This window comes from Cuculus canorus, chromosome 1, assembly GCF_017976375.1.
Source record: "Cuculus canorus isolate bCucCan1 chromosome 1, bCucCan1.pri, whole genome shotgun sequence".
In the NCBI taxonomy this organism is placed as follows: domain Eukaryota; kingdom Metazoa; phylum Chordata; class Aves; order Cuculiformes; family Cuculidae; genus Cuculus; species Cuculus canorus.
Window position 1 is genome coordinate 28,169,345 of NC_071401.1, and position 27,901 is coordinate 28,197,245.

Consider the following 27,901-nt stretch of genomic DNA (forward strand, 5'->3'; position numbering starts at 1 on the left):
CTCCTCTCCCTCTCCTCTCCCTCTCCTCTCCTCTCCCCTCCCTCTCCTCTCCCTCTCCTCTCCCCCCTTCCCCTCCGCACTCCTCTCTGCCCAAGCAGGCGGGGGCAGCGCGAAGGCCCGCACCCCGCACACGCTCCCCGCCGCTGGGGCGAAGGGCGGGCGCACAGCCACGGCCTCTCCCCTACCGCCGGGCGGGGCCGCCCGCAGCCCTTCCCCAGCGCCGGGTCCCTTATGCAAGGCCGGGGCGGGGCAGCGCGGCCGCACCATGTCCTGGTACCGCAACGCCGTGTGGTTCGTCAAGGGGCTGCGGGAGTACGGCAGGTACGGCTGCGGGAGAGGGAGAGGGAGGGGAAGGGGCGTTTCTGCGCCGCCGCCAGCGTTTAACCATTCCGAGGGGTCGGGGGTGTTGCGCTCTTTGAGTGGCAGCCTCCCCCGCCACAGCGAACGAACCCCAGCGCGCCGCCCCGGGGCGCGAAGCGTGGCCTCGTTAATGCAAGTGCGTAGAATCACAGGGAAGCGAAAATGCCCGCAAATAAACCTTCTGAGGCTCGTTTTGGAGTTTAAGGAAGCAAGCACCCTTTACCAGGGCTGGGCAACGCGAGGGAGCGATCTCCATCCATCGTGTCCCATCGTGGGACAGAATCTGCTTCCCACGGTCGTGCATATGTGTAAGTTTCTCCAGAAATCTTATGCACATTCCGTTACTTTCCAGTGACTCGTTTTAACGTTATTATGAACTTCACAACAGTCAAAACTCTTGCTGGCTCCAGCTCTCTGGACCTTGGATTTGGGATGGGGAAACACTGCAAACAGGTGATTACAGAAGACACATCTGTTCAGCACAGATGATGCTTCACACAAGATGTTATTATCTCCAAAGCATGAACAGTGTCTGCAAAAACTGTCTGAAAGTAAACATATCAGAGGGACATTCTACCTAACTTTTAAAAAAATACAATGACTTAGATGAAATTTTACTTTAGCTTAAATAAAAAATATTCCACTCCTCTTTTTGTAATAGTAACTACTTCTTGTATCAATAGAATCATAGAATGGTTTGGCTTGGAAGGGACCTTAAAGATCACCCAGTTCCAGCCTCCCTGCCATGGGCAGGGACACCTCCCACTGTATCAGGTTGCTCAAAACCTCATCCAACCTGGCCTTGAGCACGTCCAGAGATGGGGCATCCATAACTTCTCTGGGCAACCTAACCTGTTCCAGTGTCTCATCTCACATGAAAAAATTTCTTCCTAATATTTAATCTAAATCCACCCTCTTTCGGCTAAAATATCACTGCAGAGAAGGATTTGGGGGTGCTGGTTGATGAGAAGCTAGACATGAGCTGCCAATGCGTGCTCGCAGCCCAGAAGGCCAACAGTGTCCTGGGCTGCATCAAAAGAAGCGTGGCCAGCAGGTCGAGGGAAGATGATTCTGCTCCTCTATTCCTCTCTCGTGACACCTCATCTGGAGTATTGTGTCCAGTTCTGGAATCCTCAACATAAGAAGGATATGGAGCTGTTGGAACAGGTCCAGAGGAGGGCTACAAAGATGATCGGAGGGCTGGAGCCCCTCCCATAAGAGGACAAGGCTGAGAGAGCTGGGGTTGTTCAGTCTGGAGAAGAGAAGTCTCAGAGAAGACCTTATAGCAACCTTCCAGTACCTGAAGGGGGATACAAGAAAGCTGGAGAGGGACTTTAACAAAGGCTTGTAGTGATAGGACGAGGGACAATGGGTATAAACTGGAGAGGGGCAGATTTAGACTAGATATAAGGAGGAATTTCTTCACCATGAGAATGGTGAGGCACTGGCACAGGTTGCCCAGGGGAGTTGTGGCTGCCCTGTCCCTGGAAGTGTTCAAGACCAGGTTGGATGGGGCCTTGGGCAGCCTGATCTAGTGGGTCGTGGTGAGAGGGTTGGAACTAGATGATCTTAAAGTCCCTTCCAACCCTAACTATTCTATGACTTTATGATTATTGCAGCATCACTAGCACTTTGTGTGGCCTGTCCCCCCTCAGCACGGAGCATGAGGGTGTTCAGTGTGTGTTGTGCCTGGTAGAAAATAGTACACCAAGCTGTGAGGGAGAAGTGTTTTTCAACTCTTCCCTGTGTTTTCTGGAGGTACCCTTCTCTAGTTTCTCACAGGTGTCTCTGATTTATTCAGGAATGGCTATGAGTCTGCTTCCAGACACTTCAATCCTGCTGACTTGGAGGTGAACCTGGCTGGAAGATCCTTTCTGGTCACTGGTGCAAACAGTGGCATTGGCAAGGCCACAGCCAAAGAGATAGCGAGGAGAGGTGAGCTGGCCATTCTGAGGGGTTCTCAGGGGTCGGTACAGAGAAGACTGGGCTAAGCCAGCCTGGCTTTCCAGCACAAACACAAAGATGCAGCTCCTGGGATGAGGGATCAGGCATGGTGTTTTACAGGGCTGTTAGTGTGGGTTAAAGGTTTAAGCACAATCACTGCTGTGCAAACTGGAATAATGAAAAAAAATCAGTGCAAAGGGCTGCAAAGAGTTGCTCAGGTTCATGTTTGCTGAAACTATCTGTGCTGTAGTGGCATCTGAGGAAATTAATGACGGATCAAACTTTAAGGCTGATTTGGTACAAGTAGCAGCCTGGTCAAATTTGAACTGTTCTGAAGGACTTGCAAATGTGTCATATGATGGAAGAAAACAATTCACTTTGCTAAGCTGGGATCAGAGAGTATAAAAGAAGCTCTACGGTTGTGCTTGGTCTTAACATTGATAACCTGGAGTTTGTGCCCTTTAACTGATTACGCGCAGTTATTTTTTTCTCTTGCTTCTGTAAGCGAGGAGATGGTGTGAACTGGAACTAGCTATTGTTGAAGGGTAAACCTGATCCCTTTCAGAACTGACAAAATAATTCCTGTTGTGCAAGAACAGCTCTTTGCTGCAGCTCTTTGCTGTCTTTTTGCCTGCTTTTCCTCCTCTTCTCCTTCCTTCCTTCCCCTCCCTTCTCTTCCTTCCTCTCTCTTCCCTTCCTTCCCCATAATTCCTTTCCTTCTCCTCATTTCCTTCCCTTCCCCTCCCCTCCCTTCCTTCCTTTACTTCCTTCCCCTCCCTTCCTTTCCTTCCCTTCCCCTCCCTTCCTTTCCTTCCCTTCCCCTCCCTTCCTTTCCTTCCCTTCCCCTCCCTTCCTTTCCTTTCCTTAGGTTTTGTAACTCTCACATGAAGTAAAGTGGCAACTGCTAAACTAAACTAATCCACAGTTATTACCAGCAGAGAGCCTTTGGGTTAAAAATCCCCATCAGTGCCGGTATGTGATTGATTTCAAGTTCCCACTACTGCCATTATCTGTAATAGCCTTATGTAAGTATTGCCTTGTCTGCTGATTTGCTCACAAATAGGTATTCCTGCCAGGTTTTGCAAGCTGTCAAGCTAACTGGATCTGTATAGGATTTGGTCACCATATCTTGTACTTGGAGCCCAAAGAACAGCCTTGGGCTCAGGCTGCTTGTCTGATACTTTGTGCGGGTGTTGCTGTGCATATGAAGTTAAAATGACTTAACAGCATCTTCCTTGGTTATTATAATTTCTATGATTATCCTAGATTCAGAAGTTTTTCACTGATGTTGTTCATTTGGTAAAAGTAATGCAACCAACTCTTGACAGTGCAATAGAGGATTTTTATTTCCTTTTCACAGGGCAATTCCTGTCACTTGTATTGTTCAAGGCCTTTATTGAATTTCTAAGGCATGTGCCAAAGGAGGCATTCACAATACAGATGCCATAGCTTAATTTCCAGTGTAGCTCTGGTATTTTATCAGCACTAAACATGATGTGCACACTTGACCAAAAATGGTTTGGACAGACAGTACCTAGAGTGCAGTGTCCTTCTCCAGTCTTGAGTGAGGACCGTGTTGCAGGATGATGCTTTCTCCCTCCTGCCTGCCTTCAAAGGGACCAGAGCCAAGCAGAAATATTCTAGCTTTTTTATTATATCCATTCTTTGTGTCTTAAATCTTTTGTATAAAGGACCTTAACCTCAGTCCTTTGATAGCCCCTGTAGGGATTCTTGGCGTGTCTGGTCTGACTGATCTGTTAGTGCCATTTGGAGGGAATTTGTCCCCAAGAACGGCCCAAGGTTAAGTGGACCTGGGACTACTGTGGAGTGCTATGGCCCTAACCAGCTTCCCTGCTAGCAGCTCATCAGCAAGTGTGATGGGAGCCCTGAGAGCACCACGGACCTGAGCTTCAGCAGCACCAATAAAAAGCCACTGCTCTGCTCTTGACAGTGGAGCAGCTGGCTGTGCATAGCTCAGAACATTCTGCCTGCTGGGAAGATGCTGTGATATTTTGGTGATCATCAGATCAGTATTTCCACTACTACTAGCGGGCTCTAGATTTCCCACAAACATTGGGATGCAATCACAAAAGTTGTTTTGTTTCATTTGGATTGTATCAAAAAGTAACCCCAAACAAAAACTGCAAATTGCACGTCGCTTCCCGGCCCTTCCTCTTTGCTGGTGCCTCCCCAATACACAGTTAGTAATTAATTATCAAACGTGTTTCACGTCGACATCCACCAGGTGGCACGGTTCATCTGGTTTGCCGAAATAAGGAACGGGCTGAGGTGGCCAAAGAAGAAATAGAGACAGAAACAGGCAATCAGGTGAGTTGTTCTTCAGTCTTTTTGTTACTTTTAGAAAGATTGTTAATATCAAAGACCTCGGAGGCCTCGAGATATTCTGTTTTGTCATTTTCTGTTGTGTTTTTAATAGTATTTTCATAGGGACATGGAAACATCTAGTAGTTCATCATCCATGTGGTGTGATTTCATTTCAATAGGTGATGTTTGCTGTGATAAATAACATCACCAGCAGCATGCTGTTTTATGTTTGCTGTTCGTATGTTTTCTGATGCCTTGCTTACTGTTCCTGATTATGTGGCTGAGGCTTTTAAAAGTTAATGCATTGCAACACTCTTGCAACAACATTTAGGAGGTAACAACACTGGAGTTGAAGGCTTTATGTGTCCAAGTAACATGCTTTTGATTTACTAAGGTGGGCTGCTCTGAAGATCTGTGTGTATGGTCCTAATTGCTTGCTACAGACTTTTCCTTCTCCTTTTTCTTGTAATATCTCTTCCTTATTTCCTCCCTTTTATTAGAAATTCATTTTGCTTCTGCATGTATCATTCTACAATGTATTCCTGTAGCTGTCACTGTTGCTTCTGCTAATTATTCAGGAGGATGTGCTTAAGGAAAAGTACAGTCATTGTCTTTCTATCTTGGTGTAGTGGTTTTGGCTGGGATAATTAATTTTTTTCATAGCAGCTCCTGTGGTGCTATGTTTTGGATTTATGACCCAAATGGTGTTGATGGCACACCCATGTTTTAGTTGTTGCTGAACAGTTCTTGTACAGTATCAGGGCCTTTTCTGATTTTCATGCTACCCTGCTGTGCTGATGATGCACAAGAAGTTGGAAGAGGAGGCACTGGGACGGTTGACCCCTGCTCACCAAAGGGGTGTCCCGTACCGTACAATGTCATTCTCAGCAATAAAAGCTGGGGAGGAAGGAGAGACATTTGTTAGTTTTCCAAATCACTGTTGCATGTGATGAAGCCCTGCTTTCCTGGGGCTTGCTAAATGGCTGCCTAACAATGGGAAGTAGTGAATGAATTCCTTGTTTTGCTTTGTTTGCACACACAGCTCTCCTTCGCTTATTAAACTGTCTTTATCTCAACCCACAAGCTTTGTCTGTTTTACCCTTCCAATTCTCTTTCCCATCCCACTGGGATGGGAATGAGCAAGTGGTTGTGTGGGGCTTAACTGCCTACCAAGGTCAACCCACAACACTTGGATGAAGAGCTGTCTTCATTTTTAAGAGTCACTCGGCTCAGTGGTTTGATTCCAGTAATAATTTGTAATATGGATCAAAAATTCTGAAGACTTTTTATGATTAGAGTTACCATATTGACTAAAGTTCTGCTCCTTGGTTTCAGCTCCCTTGTGTGACACAACCAGGATCACACTTCAGTTCTTTACTGGAGGTGAATTAAGTCAGTCCTTATGTAGAAATAAATGCTTTCCAGCTGTCTATAACTGTGTAATCTCATGGCTATAGTAAGACTAGTGATTATCTGTGTTACCTCCTTTTCTAACTGCAGTCAGACAGCCTTGGAAGAGAGGTGAATGTGATGACCTCTGAAGGTTCCTTTGTGTTCTGTTTTATGTCATTTGGTGAAACTACTTGATGCAAATAACTTCTTCCTCTGAAAGCAGCACAGTTACTGCATTCCCACTTTTTGGTAGGCTGCACACCTGTAGTTCCTCTGGTCATGAAAGAGTATGAGGGCATTGCAGAATTGTTTGTGGCCCTGAGAACAGGGTACTTGTATAGAAAGCAGCATTCAGTGAAGTGTTAGATGAGCTGTACAAGAGGCCCTATGGGACATGTGACCGCACTGGGAAGAGTCATTTTAATAAGGAGTCCACAAGTACATTCTTCTTTATAAGTAGTCATTCAGAAGCAATTCAGGGAGATAATGAAATGCTTTATCTGCAACTTGACAAGCTGTATCCAGGCTTAACTTGCTCTTCCTGATCATCTGAACAGAGATCCTGTTGTAGTATATGCCAATAGTATATGCCAAAGACTTTTTTTCTGCCTTCCACAGCAACACATGATGGAGTTCACTGCTGAAATGGAGTTGTTATTTGGCAAGCACCTGCACCTAGACCTGGGAACAGGGAAATTCTCCTAATCTGTTGAAGTAGATCTGGTCACGGAGATTAGGTCTTGCTTTGAAAATTCCTTCACTACTACTAAGGACTTTTATAGGCAACAGACATGTGGGTCCTTTTTCTGACCTACCGCGACAATCTTCAGCAGATATCTGTTGATTTAGACCTTTTTTCAGTCTCTGAAATCACTTGTGATATGGAACATCTGCTCCAAAACATTCAACTTCTCTGTTCCAGTAGATAATGGTAGTAGCTTGAAAAGTAGAAAGCTTTTAGAGAGATATCCAGTTAGGAATAGTAGACCAGTGTCAAGATTTTGTTCAGAAATGAATATTAAGGTGAGAAAATTCTGACCTAACTCAACTAAGGAGCTGAAATCCAATGGCTGGAGAGAAAAAGTCGTGTTTTTTTTTATCTGCAGAGAAGCAGAATTATAGCAGAAGAATAATTTCTTATAATTTTCTCAGCTTCTTCACTTATCTTATTTGCTTGTATAATGAGTATTTAAAGAAACAACTTGAAAAGAGAGGAGGTCCTTTAATGATTATTTGTTGTTTTGCATGAGAACACATCCTCTGCATAATTATTTTAGAACTGCCTTTTCCTGGGATATGTCATAAGCCTATCTGTGGTATGTCTCTGAGACTAAGTGCTATCTAGGAGAAGAGTAGGAGTTGACATACCTTTTGTATGCTGATAAATGCCACTGCGCTTGTACTAGGTAGAACACGGATTTGCAAAAAGCAAGAGAGTTGCCTGTGACAAACAGTAAAAGGTTTTTGATGTTTTGGAGAGAGGAGATATTTCTAGCTTTAGTGGTTTAGAAAATTATAACTTTGCTCTTATGTCAGGCTTATCTTTTTTTCTGTTATTCTCCTGCATCCTCATTCCTGGCTGTAGTGTTTCAAAACGTTCCAAGGCTGTTGTGACAGGGAGTGGCTAACAAGGACTTAGTGCAGCAGTTGTCGTGGAAGGAGTGCAGAAGGCACCCAGGACTCTGAGCCAGCTAGGGGGGGTTCAGTGAGGCACCTGAAAGTGTGCTCTCCTGCCTTGGTTGGAGGGACTGTGCCTGGCACATGAGAAGCTGGCCCAGACAGAGCTCCAGAGGAATGATGTGGCAGAAGTTGAGCTTCAGGGAATGACTAGTACTTTTACCTGAGCCTGGGGAAGAGCATGGTGGTGGCCTCATCTCTTGGGTTCTGCAATAGTCAAGGTGCTGGGCTGCTAGGAACCAAAATGAGCAGGATGTGAAACCGTAGGGAACAGAAACAGGAGATTGACAGGGTCTTTGCAGAGAGTAGAAGCGCACAAACCCTGCATTGCATGGGAAGAGGGACAGATAAAAGCTGTGCTTGAGTAAGCAGTGAATAGAGACTCCTAGGCAGGGAGGAATGGAAGCTTGTGACTGCTGGTGACAGTAGGCAGGCTCACTCTCTGTCTGCAGATGTGCATTTATAGGATAGGTATAGTGCCATGGTAACAGATGAGGAAGAACAAGCTCTGTCAGGGGAGGTGTTGGAGCAGATGAGCCTGAAGTGTTGTTGGCACTGGGAGGAAGTGATGGTTGCTGAAGGCGCCCTCCTGTGGGAGATGGAGGCACCCGTCTGCAGTCTTAGCTTGATGCCTTGATAGGTTTGTCACTTGCTGGGGACTCAGATCTAGGTTATTGTGGGGAGTCTGCTGAGGCTCATCTGGATGTCAGATAAATAACACTTGTTGCCTGTGAACCTCATGAAGTTCACCAAGACCAGACGCACAATCCTGCCCTGGAATGGAGTAACCCCTTGGAGCAGTCTAGGCTGGGTCTAGCTGGCAGGAAAGGAGCTTTGTAGAAAAGGACCTGGGGTGACAAGTTGTCCATGAGTGAGCCCTGGATCAAGGAAGGCCAACCACATACCTGGCTGTGTGAACACAAGTGTAGCCAGCAGGCTGAGGGAAGTGCATCAGTAAGTGCTGTTAAGCCTTTGTGAGACCACAGCAGGAGTCCTGTGCCCAGTTTTGGGCTCCCCAGGATGTGGGGAGCAAGTCCAGTGGAGGGCTGTCAAGGTGACTAGGGAGATGGGACATGTGATGTGCAAGGAGAGGCTGAGAGGGCTGTTTTTGCTCAGTGTTAAGAAGAGGCGGCTGAGGTGGAAAGTTGCTTTCAGCTAAAGAGGAATCTGCTGCATGAATTGTTTAAACAGAAGTTTTGCAAGGTTTGCAATATTTTTCTAGTTCTCTGCTATGCCTGACTCTGTCACATATGTTTATCCAAGCAGGGCTCTTTTAATAAATTCAGCGTTAAAAAGCTGTTGCTCAGAAGCAACTGAATAAAATGATTAAACATATTTTAAGGACTAGAATTAGATTTCCCAGTTGTGCATGTTAACTGTAAGTGTTTTAGTTGTGTTATGGAGATAATATTTTTTCATGCTGCTTAAATACCATTTCATGTAGGCAGGCCCTAGCAGCGAACAGAGTCTCTTCACTCTCCATGTTGATTGTAATTTACTTTTTTTTCCCCTTTTAGAGTATCTTCTTGCATGTTGTGGATATATCTAATCCCAAGGAAATCTGGAATTTTGCTGAAAAATTCAAAACTGAACATAAATTAAATGTGTTGGTAAGTCTGAATACTTAAATCATGTGCCTGTCTTTGGAGTGTGTAGCCTTTGAACTTGTTCAATGGGCAGTTTAGGTTTTTTTTTTTTTTTGATCCACAGTTCTCTGCTTCATTTTCTCTATGTGCTGCTGCAGTAGTCTCCATGGTCCTTCTGCCCTTGTCTATTCTCAGTTCACATATACAGATAATGACATTAAAAAAAAACAGAAAGAGAGAAATGCAGTACTTTTTTAGCTGCGTCTTTTGAGGTTCTCACCATGCAAACATTGTGGCCTTTAGGTTGCATATTAGGCTACGCATGTTCTGCTAAACAGAATATGGCAGGGACTGATGCCTCCTCCCAAGGGCAGATTAGACTTGCTTCAATCTAGTCCCTCTTAAGGTTAAACTTTTATAGAAAGTCTAGTTTGAGCAGTCTAAAACAGAGCATAGAGAGAGCGAACAGTTAAGCAGCATGGTTGGTAAGGAGCTCAATACTCTTTCCCTTTTACTTAGCAGTGACAGTTTGCTCTGCGGGCTGTACTAAAACTGAGGCACCTGAAAGAGTGGTTTTGATGCTTACTATATGAGGAAATTCTGACAGAAATGGGAAAATAGCTTTTGAGGAGTGGCAGAGAATGAACAGGAAGGTATGTAGGGGCAGATCACTTTTTGAAGTGGGAAATAAAAGCTGGAAGGTAAGGCAAAGAAAGAAGTGTGTCACAGAATATGCTAGCTGCATATAGCTTGCAAGCTTCTGACTGCTGATGAGGTTTTACCTTACAGTTCAGCCATGCTGTGTGGTGCAGCGCTATTTGAGCAATGTGTGAGTCAGGTCAAGTATCTGTGCAGGATTACCATGTGGAGAGAAAAGCTGGGGTGCTTACAACCAGGGCACAAAGTTAGTATGAAGCACTTCTGCTGGTTAACCTGCTCTTCTCAGGGCTAACTAGGATGTAGCAGCCTACTGACCTGGCTAATCTACCAAGTTTAGAGCTGATTAATGTAATTCACTGTGTGGGAGTTCCTGCAGGCTATTCTACCACATGTTGTGCAGCTTCCCTAATTTTCCCCTAGCAGTGACTCCATCACCCACATAACGTGTGTTCAATGTGGTCTCTCAGATAAGGCTAACAAACTACGCTACACATTTATGTTCTAATATCTGATCTACAACTTGCACATTACTTTCTGTCAGAAAAGATTTTAAAAACCCAGACTAGGGAACTTCAGAGGGCTGTTGGCTCTGCACAGATCCATTTCTTTGAAGATCCTTTTGTGAAAAAAAAAAATTATGGTCAGTGACAGGGTAGTGTGACTTGGAATAGCATAATTTATTGAAACAGTTGGTAGCTTTGTGTTCCAGTGTCAGAAGACAGCAAACTAGCGTGGGCTGCTTGCATGTATGCTTTATTTTCTAGATATTTGTGTAGATTATTTTCATTTACAGGAGTTGTCTTACAGATCAACAATGCAGGATGTATGGTGAATAACAGAGAATTAACTGAAGATGGGCTTGAAAGAAACTTTGCAACGAACACTTTGGGTGAGCATGGAAGGCTTAGTTCTGACGTATGATACTTATTTTTGGTAGAATTGTGTGTGTATGGCTGGGTTCGTGAGGTGTGTATTCCTTCACAAAGAGCGATTGTACCGTTACTGTACCAGAGAAGGAAAACAATAACTTGTAACTGCCTGATTTCTGCAGATATAAGATGGAATAATATTAATATTTTTTTCAGATCTTCACATACAGGTTGTTCCTTCCATCTTTTGTTCACTATATCTACCCTGGATCTCAGCTATATTCTAGTGAAGGAGTGTGTAGTTCATAACTATCTAAAAATGCAAGACACTGAACTATAACATGCTTTAAATGCAGGGCAGAGTCTTTGAATTCTGCATGCGATATCTAATTAACATTTATTTTGACTGTAGAATTGCTCATTTGGATGTCTAAAATGCTGTGGAGCTTTTAAATCCAGACCGGGAATATTTTTCTCTTTAACGACTTGTTAGTCAGTTTTCCAGTATAATGGAGGTCAGTTCACAATCATCTGAATTGTGAAACATACTTTATATCCTGATCTTTTCTTGGACATACATGGGACAAAAATGAGCGCTTAAGTCCTTTGGTAGATAAGATGAATATGTACAAAAATAATGTCGGTTAGAATAGAAAGTAAACTTCCCTTAGTGTCAAACACCTCTGACTGGCTAATTGAGGACAGCTCACTGAAATAGGAGGTGCGGAGTCCTCTGTGGTGTTGTCAGAGTGCACAGGTAGGTGAAGGTCATGAATATGCAAAATGATGATTGATAGTTCAGGCTTTGTATGGTGTGTCTAATCTTTGAGTTCAAACTATAAACTGCTTTGAGCAGACAGCGGCATCTGTATCTGCGCTGGTGCCCAGCATCCTTAAAATGGGGCTCTTTGTTGTTTGGTTGTTGCAGCCACATGAAATATTTTACCTTTTTTCCCCTGCTAGATCCCCAAGAATTGTTCCTCTGTTTGCTGGAGCTCAGGGAAGGTGTAGAGAGCAGAGCTGCTCTGGAGCGTTTAGACTGTGACGTGGGAGCGCTAGCCACACACAAGTCTGAAATGGCACATTGCTGACTGACTCACACCTTCAGTATAAAATTGAATGAACGTCTTGGGGTAATGTGGGCTGATTTCCTGGAAAGCTGCCCATCCTGATACATGGATTTTATTTGTGTATCCTTTAGTTTGTGTGGTGTTGCCCCTAAGTTTCCTCCTGTGGGCTGACTTTGTGCTCAGTGTTGTACCCAGGAGCTGGGCAGTGTCAAGCAGTCATTTCTTCTGATGGGATGTGCAGAATTCTAAGTCAATGCTTCTTCTTTTTTTTAATTAGATTTTATTTTACTCATTTTAGTAAAACTCCCAGCAAAGACTCTTAGAACTGACAGTATTCAGTCATTTTGGAAAAAAACTGTCGGCATTGGTAGGTAAGGGGAAGCAACAGAAATGTGGTTTTATTGAAGCACTAGACATTTAACTGGAGCAGTCCTTGTTTCTCTATTTGATAGCCTGCCTCACTTTAGCTTTGCTCAAGACATCTTCTTGCTTGACATGGAGAAATGGCATACATGTTACATTTTTATTGCTACTTACCAGACAAGGGGACACTAAAACACACTCGGAGATAAATAAATTATGGTCCCAGTATGCATCTTTTCTTCAGTCTAATGTGCTCTCATGTTTTAATAATATCCCCATATATATCTATTCTGTGTGCAAGAAGAGGTGGGGCCAGAGGAAACAAGATGCATTTCTATTGCGTTAGCAGTAAGGCCCATCTATGCCAAACTGCCTAACTTGTATGAGTGTTTGTCAGGCTTCTCCCCTACAAAAAAATTGTATTTAACTGGCGTTTTACACAAGCCAGTGTTGCCTGGTGGACTGTGTTCTGAACTACCTGGAAGTCAAGCAGCTTGGATAGCAGCTGTCAGTCTGCCATAAGGTCAGCACCTGATCTTTGGCGAGACAACCTTAACTATGAAAAGGAGACTGTGACACCAGTTTTGTTTCTAAAGAGCTGTGAGACTTATGGATGAAAAGGTAAGGTTGATTATAATTGCACATCCACTAGCTATACTGAAACCTAGATTCCCAGGGTACATAGGAACACATATTGAGCTGAGCTTTGTAATTCAAGGGAAATGTAAACATTTGTTTTGTCTTTCATGTTCATTAGCTCTTCCCATACACTCTCAGTTATTGCTAGTGTGATAGAATTGGTCCCCAGAGACAGCACATTAAAATCTTCATTCCTGATCTTGTACTGGGGAAACAGACTTAGGGACGACTCTTACTTGAAACTGAATACATTGAAAGCTTGAAAATATAACCAGGTCAAGGAAGAATGTCAGATTGTTTTTTGGTTTTTAATGACTTGGACATAAGAAAAGCAAGCCAATTTAACTGATTTTTACCAGTTGAATGAACCATTGAAATCTGTACAATAAAACTTTTTTTTTTTTTTTGTTCCCACTTTTTCACAGTTGAAATAACATTGTTCCTAGTAATACTGCAAAGCTCATACAGATGGAAAACTTCACTGAGTGTGGTGCTGGCTGCCTGCCGTTATCTGAATGTTAGCAGATTAAAAACCTCACCAATAATTTACCACTAATTTCTAGATAAAACATCAAGCAAAAATTATTCTAGAATGCACCAAGGCACATGAGTCTGCAATTAATTTGATGTTACAAACAGGTAGTGACTTTACAATATTCTGCTGAAAACGTAATTTTCTTTCTAAATGAATTTTAAAGTACAGGTTTTGGGGCACTTTAAATCTGTAAAGAAGATAGGAGTATGTATTCATGTACTATTTTTATATGTGATATCCTGTTGATATCCAAGTTTGAAGCATATGAATCCTAAGGACTCTTCCAGGTTTTAGCAGGCTAAAGCTGAGTTATAACACCAGCATTCTGGAAATCTGCCTTCATAGTGTTTGTTTATATTGTCTATTGGGGCAATTCCAAGTTTTACTTAGTGTCATGTTCTAGTACAGAAAGATTTGTAGCCTTCTGTGGGAAAGACCAGTGTCTGGGTCATCTGTGGGCTTCTGTCCCTTGGACAGGTATAGCTTTCACTTCGGTTAAGCTGTGGTAGAGATGGTGAGATCTGTGCTGAACTGTTGCAAGAATGTGTGGAGCTACCTTCCTGCAAGAACTAGTAGTGTTTGCCCTGCAGTTCCCTTGGCATCTCCTTCAGGTCATGCAAAAGTTAGCCTAATTTGATTTAGGAATTTATCAAGCAGATAGGTTGATTTTTGTAGTAGTATTTTAAACAACTTGGTGTACAAATTGGGTGTTTATTTCCCTAACAGCTCCTCATTTTCTGCACTTACATCCCTAAAGTTTCAGTCTGTGATTCTGAAACAGTGAATTACTGCTCGTACAGGTTCACAGAGTTCACTTTATGGAGTTTAAAATGGCAGTTGTTAATTAGAAGACAGTATCAGATTACTCAAATTGAGAAGATCTCAGAACAAGTGGTGCGGTTACACATCAGGCCCCAGGGGACTGCATGGTGATTCAATTTTACTTTTTTTTTCTTTTTTTTTTGATTTTTAAGCAAGTAAACATGAAACTTAACTAAACATCAATGTGGTCAGCACTTGTGAGGGACTGCTTATAAACAAAATGTTTATATGCACTCATTAAGTGCCATGCTTATTGCTTTTGTTGGAATTACCACGTGTAATGCGCAGACTGACAACCTACACTCTCTAATCTACCATACAACAGAGCTGGTTGAATGATGTATTATAGTGGACTAACTGTATGCTTGTAGAAAGGTTTTAATTACACTGTATTATACATGATTTCCTATTATGTGAGTTCCACTTAATGACATAAAACTTGCAGGAGGTTTTCCAAAGAAAAGCAAATGTTGAGAGGATGTTTATCTTTAAAAGAAATTGTGCATCAGTCCTAGGAATGTCTTTTAGCTGGAGGAAACACAGCCAGGAAGTACTGTGCCAAACCGCATTACATGGAACGGGGCTGTAACCTGTGCGGTAGGTTTCTCTGCTGAAGTGAAGAGTTGACTAACGTTCAGTGAGGACAAGAAGAAATCCTGTACATGGAGACAGACTGGACAGTTATTCGCCCCTTCTGCATTCTTGCTGCTTATGAGCAAGCTTCCAAACTCACCTTGCTGAACTCCTTTATGGCTCAACAAATACTCCTTTTCAGAGGAGTATTGTATACCATTTCACAGCAATGTTTTTCTTTTTTCCCCACCATTACACCAGTGGGTGCCAAGCTTTCAGGCCACATAAACAATATACCTTCCAGTGGCAGGAAAAGGTGATATATAAGAATCTGGCCTCTGTCACACAGTCATAGGTGCAAATAGTACAGTCATATGTCCACCACTGCCTTGTAGGTGTACTCCCTGCCTGCTGGGTCTGAGATACCTGTAAGACAGAAGATGACGCTCGAGTTTCTGCCATGTGAGTAGTTTAAAATAGCCTGTTCTTTTCCACAGGCACTTAGACCTGTGCAAGACGTGGGCTGTAGTCCAGGAGTACTGTTCAGACAGAAACATCCTGCTCCTGGTTGCCGTGTGTCCCACAGAGCACTGAGTTTCTCCTCTGTGGTGGATCCAACTGCTGGGAAAGAGGCATGATGGCCTTAAGGCTGAGCATCTCCATTCACAGAGATGCCTTGTGTGAGGCAAGGGGATGCTTTCTCCACAGAATGCCCCGGGAGCATTCTTGCTTTCTGGGTTGTCTTCTGTTTCTGGCAGAATCCCCAAGGTCCTCTCAGTTGAGGGGCAGGATCACCAAGATAACCAAGGCTCAATGCTTTCAGCACAAGGCACATCACTCTTGATCATTGCCTTTCCCTTCTTGCACCTTCATGTTCTCTCTTGATATTCTTTACCATTTTTAACTAAGCTGTGTGGGAGGATATTTCTTCTTTAGCAGACAAAAATGGGTTTTTTGTTAAGGGAATACACTTGAATGCTGAAGTGTTCATTTTGGAAAGGCAGATGTTCAGTGCATTGATATTAATAATCAGTTATTAGCAAAAGGATAAACAATTTGGATGTTGTCTTGATTCCCCTAAGTGGGGAGAGGGGAATGTTCTTCTAAATCAGTCTTGGTTTTCCTTGCAAAATCTTTTTTACTAAAAATAAGAAAATTTTCCTTTTTTTCTGTTTTTATACTGTTGATGCACTTAGTGTTTTTTTATAAGGACTGTGGCAGGCAAGGCATTCATTTCTGGCTTCTGCTTTTACTTAGAAATTAATTTCTGTATTACCGCATACTGCAATACAGCTGTGCTTGGCCAAATACATGCCATGAGGTCCATGGCTGTGCCAGGCCTCTGCATTGACTTCACGTGTCATTGTTCTTAGTTATTTGAATGTAAATATCAAACTACATGCCAGCTTTTATATGAATAAAAATGTGGCGGTTTCAGTTGATGATGATGTCTCCCAACCAGCAATATACCTTATAAGGCATATTTATTCTATTATTGTGCTAAATTTCTTGTCCGGGCTGTTTTGCCTGATAGACCAGTCCGCGCAAATAAAGAACATATAATATCCAAGTAGTTAAAGCACTAAGGAGTCTGTTTGAACACTTAAGACAGGGACACTAGCTGGTGAAATATTCAATAGTGAGGGAAATCAAGTGCTTCAGTCTTAATGCTCAATGCGTTACATCTGTGTGTGTTTTGAGATACTAGTGCTATTTCTGCCATAGGAAGCTGGAATGAAAACTGGTCCTTTATGCACTCTGTCTGAAAGCAAATGAGCGAGTGGTTTTGTGGGGCAAAAAAGATTGAATGCTCTGGCTCTGTGGGATTTACTGAATTCTTAATAAGCTTGAGGAAGAGCGGAGATGCTGGCTTTGCAGTTAGTTTGTGGTTTTAAATAAACACATAAACTTCTGACAAGCTGTAGTTGGTATAAGCAGGATTTTTGGCATTGAACATTTCTCTCATCCAGCTGGAAAACAAAACAAACCCGAATTGTTAATGAGGCAGCATTAATGCATTCATCTTTGCATCCTTTTAGAATTAACAAACCAACATGAAATCCCTTAAAAGTGTAAATTAATCTGCAGGACAGTAAAATCAAACATCCTTATAGCTGGTGCATTGCAGTTCTGCCTTTAGGAAATGCAGCTTATTAAACTAAGACATGATGTTACTTAGCATTTGAAGAATCCATAGCAAATCAAGATTTAATCCAGGCTCTTAGCTTCTACTGAAGTAATTATTTTTATATTTATTTTTACATCGTGGCAGTCTCCCATGACAATTGGCGGTAGCTCTCGTCCGAATGATGTCATCATTCAGCCTCCCTGCCACTACCAGGGGAGATGTACAGGCTTGCGTTGTTCACTGGCAACTGCATCAGTTTGCTTTTTCTGCTGAAGACAGGCTGCATTTACTCATCTGCTGTGCATTCGCTTTGTTTGATTTTTCGGGGTTTTTAAATATACTGTGTGCATACAGACGTCCCTCTGATTAAATAGAGAAAATGAAGAATGCTGTGACTGACGGGGAACCGAACAGTTTGTTCACCAAGCATGTGACACATTTGATTTTGGTAGTATGTTTATAAACATGCTGCATTTTAACTGAGTGATCTCATCGCCTCTGCAGAAGAGAGGTTATGAAGATGCATTCTGAAGTCTTCATGTCTAGTGAAAAACAGGGCCTTGGTAGCTCATGGAAAACATATGTTTATGGCTAACATAGAATTGTTAAACTAGATCCATTTGTGAAGGACGAGAGGGAAGCAGTATGCTTGACAAAGAAACACTAGACTAAATGGGGCTAGATTTATTTTTAATTGAACATTTTTTAAAAATACAGTTTAAAGGGGATAAATAAAAACTCTCTGAAGAGATAAAAACAAAAGTGTCTGTGTTGCACTTGAGCATCACTAGGTGTGTCCAAATCGAATATGCTCGCAGCTGAACAGTGTTTTGAATAACAAACTTTGCTGGTCATGGTAACAGCTGCAATGGAATATATTTGTGTGGTATGTACAAATCTGTGTTAAATGAACATAATTAAAATGGGAAAGGACACAGTTATGTTTCCCCAAGTAATCTTAGCTCAGCTGTGGGCATACATTAATATTTCTCCCCCACCCCAAGGGTTTTTTGTCTTCTTTGAGTCTCTCTGGGGATTTAAGAGGTGGGTTTTGTAGGCAATGCTAATCAAGTGTCAGTGTACTCCGAGTGATTTCACAAGGCAAAACCAGATGAGTCTCAAGTGCATATGCAAGGGCCTAAGAAATACAGGTGTAAAGCACGGTTTTCTTCTCCCTCCTGGAGTATTGTGTTCAGCTCTTATCCAGTAGATAAGAAGAACATGGACCTGTTGGAGTAAGTCCAGGGCCATGAAGATGATCAGAGAGCTAGAGCACCTCTCCTATGAAGACAAGTTGGGAGAGTTTAAGTTATTCAGCCTGGAGAAGGCGACCTTCCAGCTGGTTTCCAGTACTTCACGGGGCCTACAAGAAAGCTTGGGAAGGACTTTTCACAAGGGTGTGTAGTGATAGGACAAGGATTAATGGCTTTAAACAGGAAGAGGGTAGGTTTAGGTAAGATACGAGGAAGAAATTCTTCACTATGAGGGTGTTAAGGCCCTGAAACCTTGCCTGTGATGGGGAAAGGTTAAAACTAGATGGTCTTTAAATTCCCTTCCAACCCAAACAATTTGATAATTCGATGTGTATATATGCCAAACATGGAGTGGAAATGCATTCACTTTTTCTTCACTGACATCACCTCACCCCCAAGAAATCCATACCTGAGCCATTTTGCCTTCGGGGTCATGGTTGGATGTAGCAAGCAGTTTGCTCTATAGGTAGAAAGTAACGTAAATCCATAATGTAACTGACGTCCCTTTTGATAAGTATGCAGCAGCAGGGACCACTTCAGGGGCATAATGCAAGTAAAGCAGAAAAAAAATTGTGGTTAAATTCAGATTGGGTTTCAAAAATGAAGACACTTTGGGTTTTGGGTTGTTATAGAGAGTGAGAAGAGAAGAAATCTTTTTTAAAAAAGAAAAGTTAATGTTGGTGTCTGTCTGTCTTGTAGGTACCTACATTTTGACAACTGCCCTGCTGCCCCTCCTGGAAAAAGAAGCTGATGCCAGAGTGGTGAGTCTGCAATGTTGTGGAAAATTGGTGGTTTATTATTCTACCTTCTGGTTTGAGGTAGCATTTCTCTTATTGTGTGAGCAATGCAGGATTAGTTATAATGCTGTAAGCATCTGTAGAATCTTCTTGGATTTTGCCAACAGCAGCTGCCGCCCTTAAGGCAAAGCTCCTGCCTGCTACTCTCAACCCTTCACTGGAAATCAGAGTAAAACATTTCCTCTAGAAACTTCCCCTTTTCCTTTCTTTCCCTGGAGCAAGTCCTCTCCTCCAGCATAGTGCAAAATACCTGTACAGGAGTATAGGCTTAAAAAAACCTTACAGATCTTGATGTAAAATAGGACAGCAGGTACATTTTCTTTAAATGAAATTTTTCAAGCTTTATACTGTGTCTCCATTTTCTAACTAGCTTCTATAAATGCTAAACTTATAAACCAGTCCTGTTCTGCTATTTTTTTCCTCCTAATTACTTTTCAAAAGGAAGAAGCGTGAGGTTCTCTGAAGGAGTCAACACCACTTTGAATGAAAATCACTTTCTAAAAAAATTCTTTTTCTTCCACCTCATCTCCAGGTATGCTCCACACATGAGCACAAGCATAGTGCAGAGTGTGCAGAGGAATCCTGCTCCCTAGGTACTTCAAAATATGGCCCAAAGAACACATTACATGCATGAGTGTGACTGTGGGGAGTTCTTGCTTCTGTTTTTCCTCCATTTGCTTTTCATTCATTGGGTTTTCATTCATTTCATTGTAGATAACTGTCTCTTCTGGGGGCATGCTTGTTCAAAAGTTAAACATATCTGACCTGCAGTCAGCAAATGGGACCTTTGATGGAACTATGGTGTATGCACAAAACAAGGTACAGTCCCTGATTTTGAAAACAAAGCCCAGCACTTGTTTGCTAGGCAGCTTTTGTACCATCTGCTTTGCAAAAAGCCCATTGTTCACTGTTGCTTTCCCATTGTGTCTAACCTGTAGAGAGACACACAAGCAATAATCAGCAATATGAGGGCATGCATTTATGAGTGCGTATCTTCTTGCACAGAGAGCATGGCTAGACTTCTGTTTGATTTGATTTAAGTCTCAAGGGGGAAAACTGTCTTTAGCTTACTAACCCTTTCTGCTGGCTTAGTTCTTACCTACAGTCTGCATCAAGTAGACATGGTCAGTAAAAGCAGTGTAACCACTTTAAAAGTAAGCTTGTGGCCAGGATATAGATTGCACTGAACATTGTGGTCTCTGACAATGTTATCCAGTAAATCCAGTCAGGATAAGCAAGGGTATATCTCTGCTATGTATAAATGCCCCGGTATTTGCAGTACATTTGATGTAGCTTTTCTCCCTGAGAACTAACTTGGTGGACAGGCTATTGAACTTGATGCTTGTCTGACTCTTTTTGCTCTATCGTAGAGACAGCAAGTTGTCTTGACAGAACGATGGGCAAAAGCTCACAGAAACATCCATTTCTCTGTTATGCATCCCGGCTGGGCAGACACTCCAGGTATCATCTGCTTGACGCTGACGAAGTCTTTTTTCTTTTCAGAATTAGTCTAACAGCAAAGAGAAATGAAACTTTCTGGAATATTTCTCCAACAGGTGCAGTGATTCCTTGGCTGCAATGTGGTGTTTGAAGTAGTTTTGTACCCTCTTGGTGTCTGTGCTCTGCACAGTGTCTGCAATCTGTATATAGCCAATGAATAATAGTGGGCAATGAATGGTTCCAGCCCCATGGAAATACACAGCAGAGCCAAAGTGCTTTAAGCTAACCTTTAAGCTGCATTTGTAGTGGGACTGTTAAACACACAGATAAGCACTTTTGGCTCTGTCAGCACCAACATGCAGATGTCAGGAATTTGCAACAGCATACAGAAAAATGGAGCACGCACCGTTGTACAATCCCTGTTCCTCTACCCTTCTTCTAAACATTTCTTGCTGTCAAGAAGCAGTGTGTTTGGCCAGACAGCCCTTTGTCTGAGCTGCAGCTGTTCTTCAGTGACTGTGTCTCTGCAGGCGGGCAGCATCGGTTATCCGCTATGAATGTTGCATTCTGCAGTATGTTACCAGTCCCTAACACCCAAGCTTGTGGTGCAGACTAGGAATCTGATCTCTAGACCTTCTCTAGGGATGCAGTTTCCCAAATTAGTTTCTGATAACAGAAGCATTTACCTCATCTACTTTATGCTTGAAAACTGGCCTTTCAAATAAATATCCTAGTTTTTTTGGGTTTTTTTTTTGTTAAAATACATGTATGTTTGCATACTCTTTGGGGTTTTCAAACCTAATGAACCATAAAGTTATCCCACCTTAAAGTTCAAGGACTCTCCAACCACCAAAATTAAACAGCTGCAGGGGTTGGGCCTTCAGTCATCACCAGTTGGACAAAAGTAAAATGAAACCAGAGTTTAAACATGAAATGTGTAGTTGTTTTAGGTACTGTTCACCCTACAGTTTTTAAATAAAATGCTGCAGCTGGTTTCCTAAAACTGATAAGAAAATAAGAGCTAAAAATCCTATTACGGTACCTGTTTTTTCGTACTTCTGTTTTTCCCATGTCTTACCTTTTTGCAATTTAGAGTGGAATTGGCTCAGGAACCTCTCATCCTGTTCTCAGCCTCTGCTAGTTTTGTCCCTGTAATTTGACCCAAACAAACAACTGGTGCATCCTCTGGCTGTTTAGCACTATTCCACCATGAGTCCTCGTACCCCTAGCTATGGGGAAATCCTCTTTCATAAACCCTGAGATGCTCTCTCTTCTTTGTACACTCACAGTAACAGTTTTTAGCTGTTCTTTTTTTGTGAAAAAAAAAAAGCCTTACATGGCAGACTACCATTCTGTTGTTATTCTTTCTAGCTGTGAGATCGTCAATGCCGGATTTCTATCAGAGAATGAAGGATTCTCTGCGCACAGAGATCCAGGGAGCTGATACTGTTGTATGGTTGGCAGTATCATCTGAAGCAACACAGTTACCAAGCGGCTTGTTCTTCCAAGGTAAGGTGTGGGTGTCTTACATTCTATAGGAGTGGAGATCCGTAAGCTGCCTGAACTTTAGGATCCCCATCTGGCCTGGAAGGGGATGAAGGATCCACCAGGCAACTGTGTTGAAAGGGTAAAGTATTTCTCAAAATCATTCCAAGACTAAAGGTTCAAGTGAGCATTGTGTAACCAGAGACCAACTGTGTTAAGCTGTTATGTTCCTGCTTTTGTCCTGTGAAGTAGCTGATACAGTCTTCAAAGCAGTTCATTAGGGAAGGTTGGGATTTTTTTTAATGCAAGTGGCTGTACGTAGGACTGTGCCAAGAGAAGGTGAATCACAGCAGTCAAACAGCATCTTTTATGATGCCAGGAAAGTAGCGTCCTTCTCACCAAGCACTGGGGGCTGGCTTTGCTTTGACAGGCTTTTCTTCCTACTGTTCCATGCTAGTTAAAACTGCCAATTTCCCCTTTCTCTGATGTTTGGCAGAGTCTTGAGCACAGTGGCATTTTTGGCACAGTAAGCACAGGGAATGGAAAAATAGTACAGAGCCTTTCTTTTCTCCTAGGTAAATTACAGGCATCTTAGTAGAGGCAGCTGGAAGCATAAATGTCATAATGTTGATGCAGGTCAGTTCAGTAGGAGAGAGGCAAAGCTCAGGGTAATTACTTACAGAAAGCCAGTATTTCTATTGGATGTGGCACTCAAATCCTGAGTCACTGAAGGCAGATCATGCAGGAAGTTAAGACTTTTCTGGAGTTGGATTGATCGTGTCCCTTCTGTCCCTTCCCAAACAGTCACACAGGGTTGGTTGACAGATATTTAATCAGACCCTTTCTGTGTCATCAAGTGGTGCATGCCGAAATGCTGACCAGTTCCAGCTGGTCAGTTGTTTTTGTATAGCCAGGCTTTGCCTTTTTTGTACTAATGTCGCCTCACTTTGGTCCTAATGCTTCTGCTCACTTATTCTTGCTCTAGATCATAATTCCACCAGGCTCTTGCCTTGGCCCTTGTCTACGCCCAACTTTAGTAAACATGGAATACGCCTTGACTCTCCAGCTCTAGATAATGACTTCGGAGAGCTTTGGTCTTGGCATGACTGCAGGAGAAAAGTCCAGTGTCTGTGTTCCATGCTTATCTAACAGTGATGAAGTCAGTGATTTCTCTCTCCTGCTGCCCTTTGGAAACTATGGGGCCTCCTCAGGCTCTTCAAGTAAAGGGCTTTGAGTGCAGGAGCACTTTACCACAAACCCTGCCTTTCTGGTCCTAGATGGACATTTCCTGGATCAGTCACACCTCCCCTCCATTTCCTCTCTTCTCTTTTATTCTGTTCCTTTTGAGTGCAAACCAAAGCCAGCAATTTTGGTTTTTTCCTGAGGATAAAAAAAAAAAAATGGGAAGTGAGAACATGACTTGTACAACCAGAAACCACTGCATCTGCCAGAATAAAAAATGTTCGACAGAGTCCTGCTTTCCAAAGACTAGAAGCATCTTCTCTGTGATGCTGAACTTGGCTTTCACACATAGTTCCCAAACTTTAGCACAGGCTACTGGAAGCACTATATTAAGTATGAAACAGTTCATACTCAGTGATGGAGAATGGAACATTCCTCTGCATATTTCTCTCTCAGTTTTCCGTGAGCAGAGGTTATGTGGTGCAGCCAGTTACAAGACTTCCTCTTAAGTGAGCAAACAGCTCTGCTGGCCTGGGAAGCCTGATGGCAGCCTCATAGGTTTTCAGAGAAATCTGCTGCCCAGTGTCGCAACAACTTGTTCTTGTAGTCTCGTCTGGCTACTCTGGAAGTTGGGTTTATTAAATAGACTGCAGCAGCGCCCTGATGGTTGCTTAATACACATCTGAGTGCATTATCGTAAGGTTCTCAGGAGCTAGATACTGTGTTTTTGGAGAGAAAAACCCCTCAGAGCGGATGGTGATATAGCTATACTCAGAGTGAGCGAGGAGCATGAGATTTGGAAAACCAATTAAAGCGTCAAATTGAGAAAATTTGGTCAGGCGTCTTTATGTTGGATCCATGTCAGTTCTGGTGGTTGAGCAATTAGGATGAGTTCTTTAGCATTTAGAATTTAACCATTATTTTTATGGATGAAAGTAAGCATATTACGATTGAAAATAACCCAAACTATGAAGTCCCAGCTGGGGAACTTGTGTAGCACTAGAAACATTATCCAGGAGGCAAAGAGAAAAACCTCTCATGCTGCAAAAGCAACCTCTGCCTGCAACAACAAGCTCAAGCTATTGGTCTTTGTCTACAGGGGTTAAGCTAGTGACTGGAAGCAGGTGTCACCCTGTACTAAGGCCTGCCTTATCTATTCTGTGCCAGCTGCAAATGAGGTCTTGCTCCCCAGTCTAAGTCACACCGTGCTAAAGAACACTCTAGTTCCAAACCACAAATGAAGTTAGTTTTAATTTCTGTTCTGGAAGATATGCTTAACTAACATTGTTTACCTAGAAGGCAGGTTTCCTGGCTTCAAGACCACAATGTTATGTTTGGGGAGTATAGAGCCCAGCAGAAAAAATGTCCTTTGTGCTAAAAGAGATAATTAAATGTACCCATAAGGACTTTTATTTTGTCTTCTAGACAGGCAGCCAGTCCCTACACACTTACCACTGGCAAGCACTCGCAGTCCACCAGAGGATGAAGAGAAGTTAATGGAGATGCTGGAAGAGTTGTCCCAGAGGTTTAAATCCACTTCTCCAGGAACATAGTGTCACTGCTGATGCAGCGTAACCACAAAGCTTCTAATTATGCAGTAACAGTACTGTTGTGGGCCTGCTGTTAAGGGGAGGTAGGATGCCATAGGCCTATTAAAAATAAATTGTGTTCAGGTGTTCTTATCATGGGGGAAGAGTGCTGCCTGCACCTTTCTTTGTGCTGCTGAGTCTCTCACATTATGAATATGCAGCTGCTGTCTCAAGACACAGTAAGGTTGTGTTCTTTGAATTGCAAGAAAAATTTGGAGGCATTAAAATAAAACCAAAGGCTTTGTGAAATGACCCAAAATTTTTTAAAACCCTCGGCACAGAATGAAGTGCAGTGCCTTCACTTGCCTTCATGAAGGACTTCAGGAAAGAAGTAGTAAATGTTTTAAACAATGTTTAACTGCTGTATGTGACATATTGGTGTCTTCCTTCTCTGCGTGGGGGTGGCTGGGCTCAAAGCTATATCTAGGAATGCAGAAACTGTCTCTTGCATTCCCTTCTTAGTTTAAATGGAAGGATTCATCACGGCCTTCAGTTTCTATAAATCAATGCCAGTATGCAGAAGTGATCTGCCTCCCCGTGTTTAAACAGCAGGAATTTAGGAACACTGCCAAATGCCTTCCACATTACTTTATGGAGCCAGGGCTGAATATTATCCTGTTTATGTCAAGACACCATGAAGTAGGAGATTTGAACCCAGACATGGATGGATCCAGCAGAGAAATGGCTGCATGACTCTAGGCATGAAAAGAAATGAGATTCTGAGCTGTATGTGCTTGCCGTTTCTGTGAAAGATCAAAGAGAACTGCTTTACCATTATGTATGGATTACATGGCAAGAGAAGACTGGAGGGTACAGGTTTTAGAGGAGAAGTCCACCTTGTGATAAGAGGGCTGTATTTTACCCAGAACTGTTTTATTTCCCGACACTGAGGATGGAATTCATCTTACCTGACCTGTGAACATTTTAATTACTTGTGGGGGATTCTCACTTTAAATCAACAGAGAGAAAATGGACTTCTTCAAGGTGATTTACTGGATCTAGTTAAGGAAACAATCCCTGCATTCCTACATCGTTCTACTGATGGTGAAGATAACCAGCTCAGACTAAGACATTCACATGGGATTCATTTTTTCTTAAGTATTTCGGATTTACTGCATAGCCAAGGTTATTAATAACAACAGTAGTAAAACATTTGCTCCTGAACCGAGTGTGTTTGATACCAAACTGCATACAGAGCCCAACGAAGTGTCACTACTGTTTTACACGTGGCTGCAGACCAGTGTGATAGAACAAAGGACCCAGACACAAATATAGCGCAGGAGTTCTTGAGCTCTCTGCAAGATACTGGTAGCTAAAAGCCATGCTGATGCGCAGAGAACTTATGTCTGCTTTACATAGTTTTGTTTCCCAAAAGATATTCTAGAGGCTGATGGCATTTACTCCTTTTTTGAAGGCTTCCTCTTAAGTATCAATTAAGGAAAAAACTTTTCATTTCAGCCTGTTGTCAGTCTCCTTGGAAATAACGGCTTTATTGTCAGAAAGGCCCTGAAATAAGTTTTCCCCCCGATAAGTGGTGCTGAGCCACATCAGTGTCACAGCTCTTCCTGAAGATGCTCAGTCAGCATTCAAACTATTCCTTCGTTTTAGTAACTTGACTCCCTCTTGCACTACAGTGAAAGAAAACAACAGCAAGGCTTGTACAGGTGTTTTACTTCCTAGAATTCTCCTATCAACATTTTACATGATTCAAACTCTTAAATAGAGTAACTGAAAATAAGGGCATGGTTGAAAGCATATATAGTAACTATGTTTTTCCCTAGCTGAAAGGCTAAGACACTCTTGAGTATATATAAGTTGCTTTTTGACTCTGCAGTATAGAAGAAAAGCTTAATGACTGGTATTTAAATAGTTCATAAAAGTAACTAAAAGTGCACAGTATATAAAACATATTTTAGTCCACATTCTGTACTGATGTTGATGTATTTCAATAGCACATATTTTTCTTCATAGTCACAGCTTAAAAATTAAGCTAAAAGTATGAAAACTGCTTAAATCCAAATTTGGTCACAGTGTAAAAAAGCCAGATACCATGGTTGAAGAGCACTTGTGATTTAAAAAGAACTAAAACACAGGACAGCGTGTGTTTAAAAAGAATTAAAACAGAAACAAAACCTGGAGGGTCCCACACTTTTGGGATGGTGGTCCTGATGATGTGGCTGTAAAGGCAGTGAGATACTTCGTGTTAATGCAATTCAGAATGACTGGTACCTACGTGTAAGCAAACAGATTTTGTGCCACCTATAGAATTTTAGGGTGAAGAGAAGAACAGCATCCAGTGACGGATTACCAGGAGGACAAGGTGATACAGATTCTTGCTAAGCAGTGCATGCTGAGGACTTTGGTGCACACCTGGCTCATAGGAGCCAAACTAGGAGCAGAGCAGCTGTTCTTACTGCCCTTCCCTTTCCACTCTCAGCCCAGCGCTCCTTAGATCAGTTTTCAGGCCTACGTGACTGACCTCAGGTTTCACCCTTCTCTTCATTGTGTGCAGTCACCTTGTTGGAAGTTTTTGCTTTTGGGGATTTTGCCCAAAGAGGAGTGTGATGCCACGGACCATGAGTAGAGCCTTTTCCCTGTGTCCTTATGGAAAGGCACAGCCCATCAACAATCACAGCAGGAATGACTGCAGTGCATTTCTTCTTTTCCCAAGTTTAATTTCTGGGACATGTTTATTCTTTAAAAAAAAAAACCCAACAAAACAAAATAAAGCAACCTATGATTAATTATAAACAATTGTTTGTTGTCTGCCTTTGAACATTCCCATAGATGCCTCACTATTTTGGACTAAACTGCAAATACAAACTGCTGCATTTGCAACAATGTACATGAGCTTTTGTGCTGTCCTAACTCTCCACGTTTACACTGTTCCACTCACTGGGAGCAAGATGCAAGCAAGGACATCCCTCCTCGTGCACAGGACTCAGGTGGGATGTTGAACGTGTCATGCCTGGGCTCAAAGAGGGGAATTTTGCTACGGACTTCAATGTAAACAGATTTAAGTCAGTCCTGAAAAACTCAATGTAAACAATTTATTTAGTGGGGGACAGCCTTAGGCCAAATACTTCAATTTTCAGTTCAATTGCTAAATGTATTTTTGGAGTAACAAAGCATTTTTTTAAAGCCAAAGCAGTGCTAGTTTTCATTAACCAATGTTTAACTCGGTGAGTGGAGAGTCAACACGGAGCTACTCT

The 27,901-nt window shown here is 42.4% G+C and overlaps 1 protein-coding gene across 3 annotated transcripts; it reads left to right on the plus strand.

Moving 5' to 3' along the window:
- Positions 1-96: 96 nt before the first annotated feature.
- On the plus strand, positions 97-27,856 carry DHRS12 (dehydrogenase/reductase 12). 3 transcript variants are annotated; one of them, XM_054081316.1, is made up of 10 exons: positions 97-321; positions 2,162-2,295; positions 4,550-4,632; positions 9,216-9,308; positions 10,752-10,833; positions 18,896-18,957; positions 19,708-19,812; positions 20,364-20,454; positions 21,805-21,942; positions 24,526-27,856. In XM_054081316.1, exons 1-10 carry the CDS (start codon positions 266-268, stop codon positions 24,651-24,653), a joined length of 972 nt encoding a protein of 323 aa, XP_053937291.1. In that variant the 5' UTR covers positions 97-265; the 3' UTR covers positions 24,654-27,856. The 3 variants fall into 3 exon arrangements, with proteins under 3 accessions (XP_053937291.1, XP_053937306.1, XP_053937298.1); XM_054081331.1 differs by lacking the exon at positions 2,162-2,295 and having other exon boundaries at positions 104-321; positions 10,738-10,833; positions 24,526-27,854; XM_054081323.1 differs by lacking the exon at positions 2,162-2,295 and having other exon boundaries at positions 111-321; positions 24,526-27,853.
- The last annotated feature ends 45 nt before the right edge of the window (positions 27,857-27,901 follow it).

Coding starts and splice junctions, on each gene's coding strand:
- DHRS12 (XM_054081316.1), top strand. CDS start 266: ATGTCCTGGTACCGCAACGCCGTGTGGTTCGTCAAGGGGCTGCGGGAG. Junction 4,633..9,215: donor AGACAGAAACAGGCAATCAG/GTGAGTTGTTCT, acceptor TTCCCCTTTTAG/AGTATCTTCTTGCATGTTGT. Junction 21,943..24,525: donor AAGCGGCTTGTTCTTCCAAG/GTAAGGTGTGGG, acceptor TTTGTCTTCTAG/ACAGGCAGCCAGTCCCTACA.